Source organism: Amblyraja radiata, unplaced genomic scaffold (genome assembly GCF_010909765.2).
Source record: "Amblyraja radiata isolate CabotCenter1 unplaced genomic scaffold, sAmbRad1.1.pri S73, whole genome shotgun sequence".
Classification (NCBI taxonomy): Eukaryota; Metazoa; Chordata; class Chondrichthyes; order Rajiformes; family Rajidae; genus Amblyraja; species Amblyraja radiata.
In genome coordinates, this window is record NW_022630167.1 from 302,457 (window position 1) to 305,573 (window position 3,117).

The 3,117-nt window shown below is 51.7% G+C and overlaps 1 protein-coding gene across 1 annotated transcript; it reads right to left on the minus strand.

Moving 5' to 3' along the window:
* Positions 1-640: 640 nt before the first annotated feature.
* Positions 641-3,080, minus strand: LOC116969550 (NACHT, LRR and PYD domains-containing protein 3-like). Its single transcript, XM_033016395.1, has 6 exons — positions 3,032-3,080; positions 2,706-2,876; positions 2,380-2,550; positions 1,886-2,056; positions 1,563-1,730; positions 641-1,371 (listed from the first exon to the last, which is right to left on the minus strand). Exons 2-6 carry the CDS (start codon positions 2,717-2,719, stop codon positions 1,269-1,271), a joined length of 627 nt encoding a protein of 208 aa, XP_032872286.1. The 5' UTR covers positions 2,720-2,876; positions 3,032-3,080; the 3' UTR covers positions 641-1,268.
* Between the last annotated feature and the right edge of the window lie 37 nt (positions 3,081-3,117).

Below are 3,117 nucleotides of genomic sequence, written 5' to 3' on the forward strand. Positions count from 1 at the left end.
GGGAGGAGTGGGGGAAGGAGGGTGGGAAGGAGAGGGAGATGGAATGCAGGCGAGGAGGGGGTAACATGAGGGATAGCACATAGGCAGAGCAGGAGGGGTGAGACCTAGGGGGGCTGAGGTGATGAGGAAGTGGATCAGGGTTTGGGGGGGGGGGAGGAGGGACCAGGAAGAGGAAAACAGGAGGAGGAGGTGATGGGTGTAGGATGGGCAAGAAGGAGGGGGAGTACGGAGCAATAGGAGGGGGTGGATGCAGGAGCGGGGGCAGGATGGGAGCAGGAGAGGGAGTGGGATGGGGAGCATGTGGGAGGGGGATACGAGGCAGGGTGCAGGAGCGGGGGCAGGAAGGGAGCAGGAGAGGGAGTAGGATGGGGAGCAGGCGGGGGGGATACGAGGCAGGGTGCAGGAGCAGGGTGGAGGAGATTGATGATTGATCAGGATAAGGAAGAAGAAGGGGAGAATACGGGAGGGTAAACGGATGGAGAAATGTCTGGGAGTGGAGGGGGAGAATGGAGTGAATGAAGAGTGATTACAGGTGGGAATGTCACCTATTTCTGCTCAAATTACCAACAATCCGACAGGAAATCTGGAATTGGCAAATGATTGTTGATTTCAGCAAATATTAGCAACGTGGACATGAAGAAACTTTACAAGTATTAAACTATAATAAACCATTTACGTTTCATTTACAGACGGTAAAGCAGTAACAGACATTGCTGTGTGAAGGAACAGTTTGAACAATGAATGAATGAATTAATAAGTTTATTGACCAAGTATTCACATACAAGGAATTTGCCTTGGTGCTCCGCCCGCAAGTGACAACATGAACAGCAGCAAGGAGCAGTACAACGTGGCATGCAGGCAGGCAGCCACGGCAGCGTCTGCGCCGGTAGGTAGGTAGGTAGGTAGCATCAAGCAGCTGTTGCTGTTGCTGCTGTTGCTGTTGCTGCTGCTGCTGCTGCTGCTGCTACTGCTGTTGCTGCTGTCACCATTAATCCACAGCAGGAGCGGGGGCCACTGATGATAAAGTCACATCTGGGATCCTCCAGGTCCGGCTGCAATGCCCCCGTCCCCCACTGGGAGCAGCACCGGCCTGGTAGCATCAGCAGCGCCACGTACCCGGGTCACGTGACAGCAGGCAGGGTCGCCTCTGACGTCACCGCCCGGCCAGCCCGGGAAGCGTCGGGGTTTAAAGGGGAGGATGGGCGGCCGTTTAAAGGGGAGGGGCAGGGAATCGGCCAACAATATTCCAGTCCCCAGGGCGGTGACGTTTACTCCCAGTCATGTTCAACGTCCACACTCAGTCCGCGTCTGGTTCCCCGCAGACTCTGCAGCTGGTTCTGTCCGTCTGCACTGAACTTATTCCGCCCCAGCCTGAAACATGTGGAGGAATAAAGAGGAAATAAACAGATGAAACAACAGTGTCAATAACAGGGACTGGGGTTCATATTTCAACAACATTTACAGAACACAATCACAGGAGAAAGAAGCCTGATCACAGGGGAAAGAAGGATGGATGGATCCCCTGATATTTGATCACATTGAACATTAACACAAACACTCACTTGATCCGCTCCAGACTCGGGAGGGTCAGTATGAGGTGGCGGAGAGCGGGGACACATCGGTCTGTGAGGGAGTTCTCTGTCAGGTACAGCTCCGTCAGTGAGGTGTTTGTACTGAGAGCGGAGACGAGATCCTTGGCTCCAGAATCTGTGAGACCGACACTGTCCAGCCTGGAGATGAGAGAGTGTGAGGGTGAGGGACACAGAGAGACAGGAGACGGTGTAAAACCCCAGTGTTTATCAGTGACACAATTACTGATCATATTAATGTTCAGTGTCAGACACCCAGTGAGTGTAAACATAATCTCTCACAGTCTGGGACTTACCACAGTGTCTGTATTTTACAGTCCGGGTTCCTCAGAGCATCAGACACCAGTTTCACTCCGGGGTCTCCCAGTTTATTCTCACTCAGGTACAGCTCCGTCACCGTATGGTTTGTAATGAGAGCAGAGGCGAGATCCTTAGCTCCAGAATCTGTGAGACCGACACTTTCCAGCCTGGAGATGAGAGAGAGTGAGGGTGAGGGACACAGAGAGACAGGAGGCGGTGCAAATCCCCAGTATTTATCAGTGACACAATTACTGATCATATTAATGTTCTGTGTCATAGATACATAGAAAATAGGTGCAGGAGGAGGCCATTCAGCCCTTCGAGCCAGCACCGCCGTTCAATGTGATCCTGGCTGATCGTCCCCAATCAATAACCCGTGCTAGCCTTCTCCCTGTATCCCTTAATTCCACTAGCCCATAGAGCTCTATCTAACTCAGATCGAGTCAGACACCCAGTGAGTGTAAACACAATCTCTCAGTCTGGGACTTACCACAGTGTCAGTATTTTACAGTCCGGGTTCCTCAGAGCATCAGACACCAGTTTCACTCCAGAATCTCCCAGGTTATTCCCACTCAGGCTCAGCTCCGTCACCGTATGGTTTGTACTGAGAGCAGGGACAAGATCCTCGGCTCCAGAATCTGTGAGACCGACACCGTTCAGCCTGGATATGAGAGAGAGTGAGGGTGAGGGACACAGAGAGACAGGAGACGGTGTAAATCCCCAGTGTTTATCAGTGACACAATTACTGATCATATTAATGTTCTGTGTCAGACACCCAGTAAGTGTAAACACAATCTCTCACAGTCTGGGACTTACCACAGTATCTGCATTTTACAGTGCGGGTTCCTCAGAGCATCAGACACCAGTTTCACTCCGGAATCTCCCAGTTTATTCCCACTCAGGTGCAGCACCGTCACCGTATGGGTTGTACTGAGAGCGGATACAAGATCCTCAGCTCCAGAATCTGTGAGACCGACACGTTGCAGCCTGGAGATGAGAGAGAGTGAGGGTGAGGGACACAGAGAGACAGGAGACAGTGCAAATCCCCAGTGTTTATCAGTGACACAATTACTGATCATATTAATGTTCAGTGTCAGACACCCAGTGAGTGTAAACACAATCTCTCACAGTCTGGGACTTACTCCAGTCTCTGTATTTTACAGTCCGGGTTCCTCAGAACATCAGACACCAGTTTCACTCCGGAATCTCCCAGGTCGTTGAATCCCGG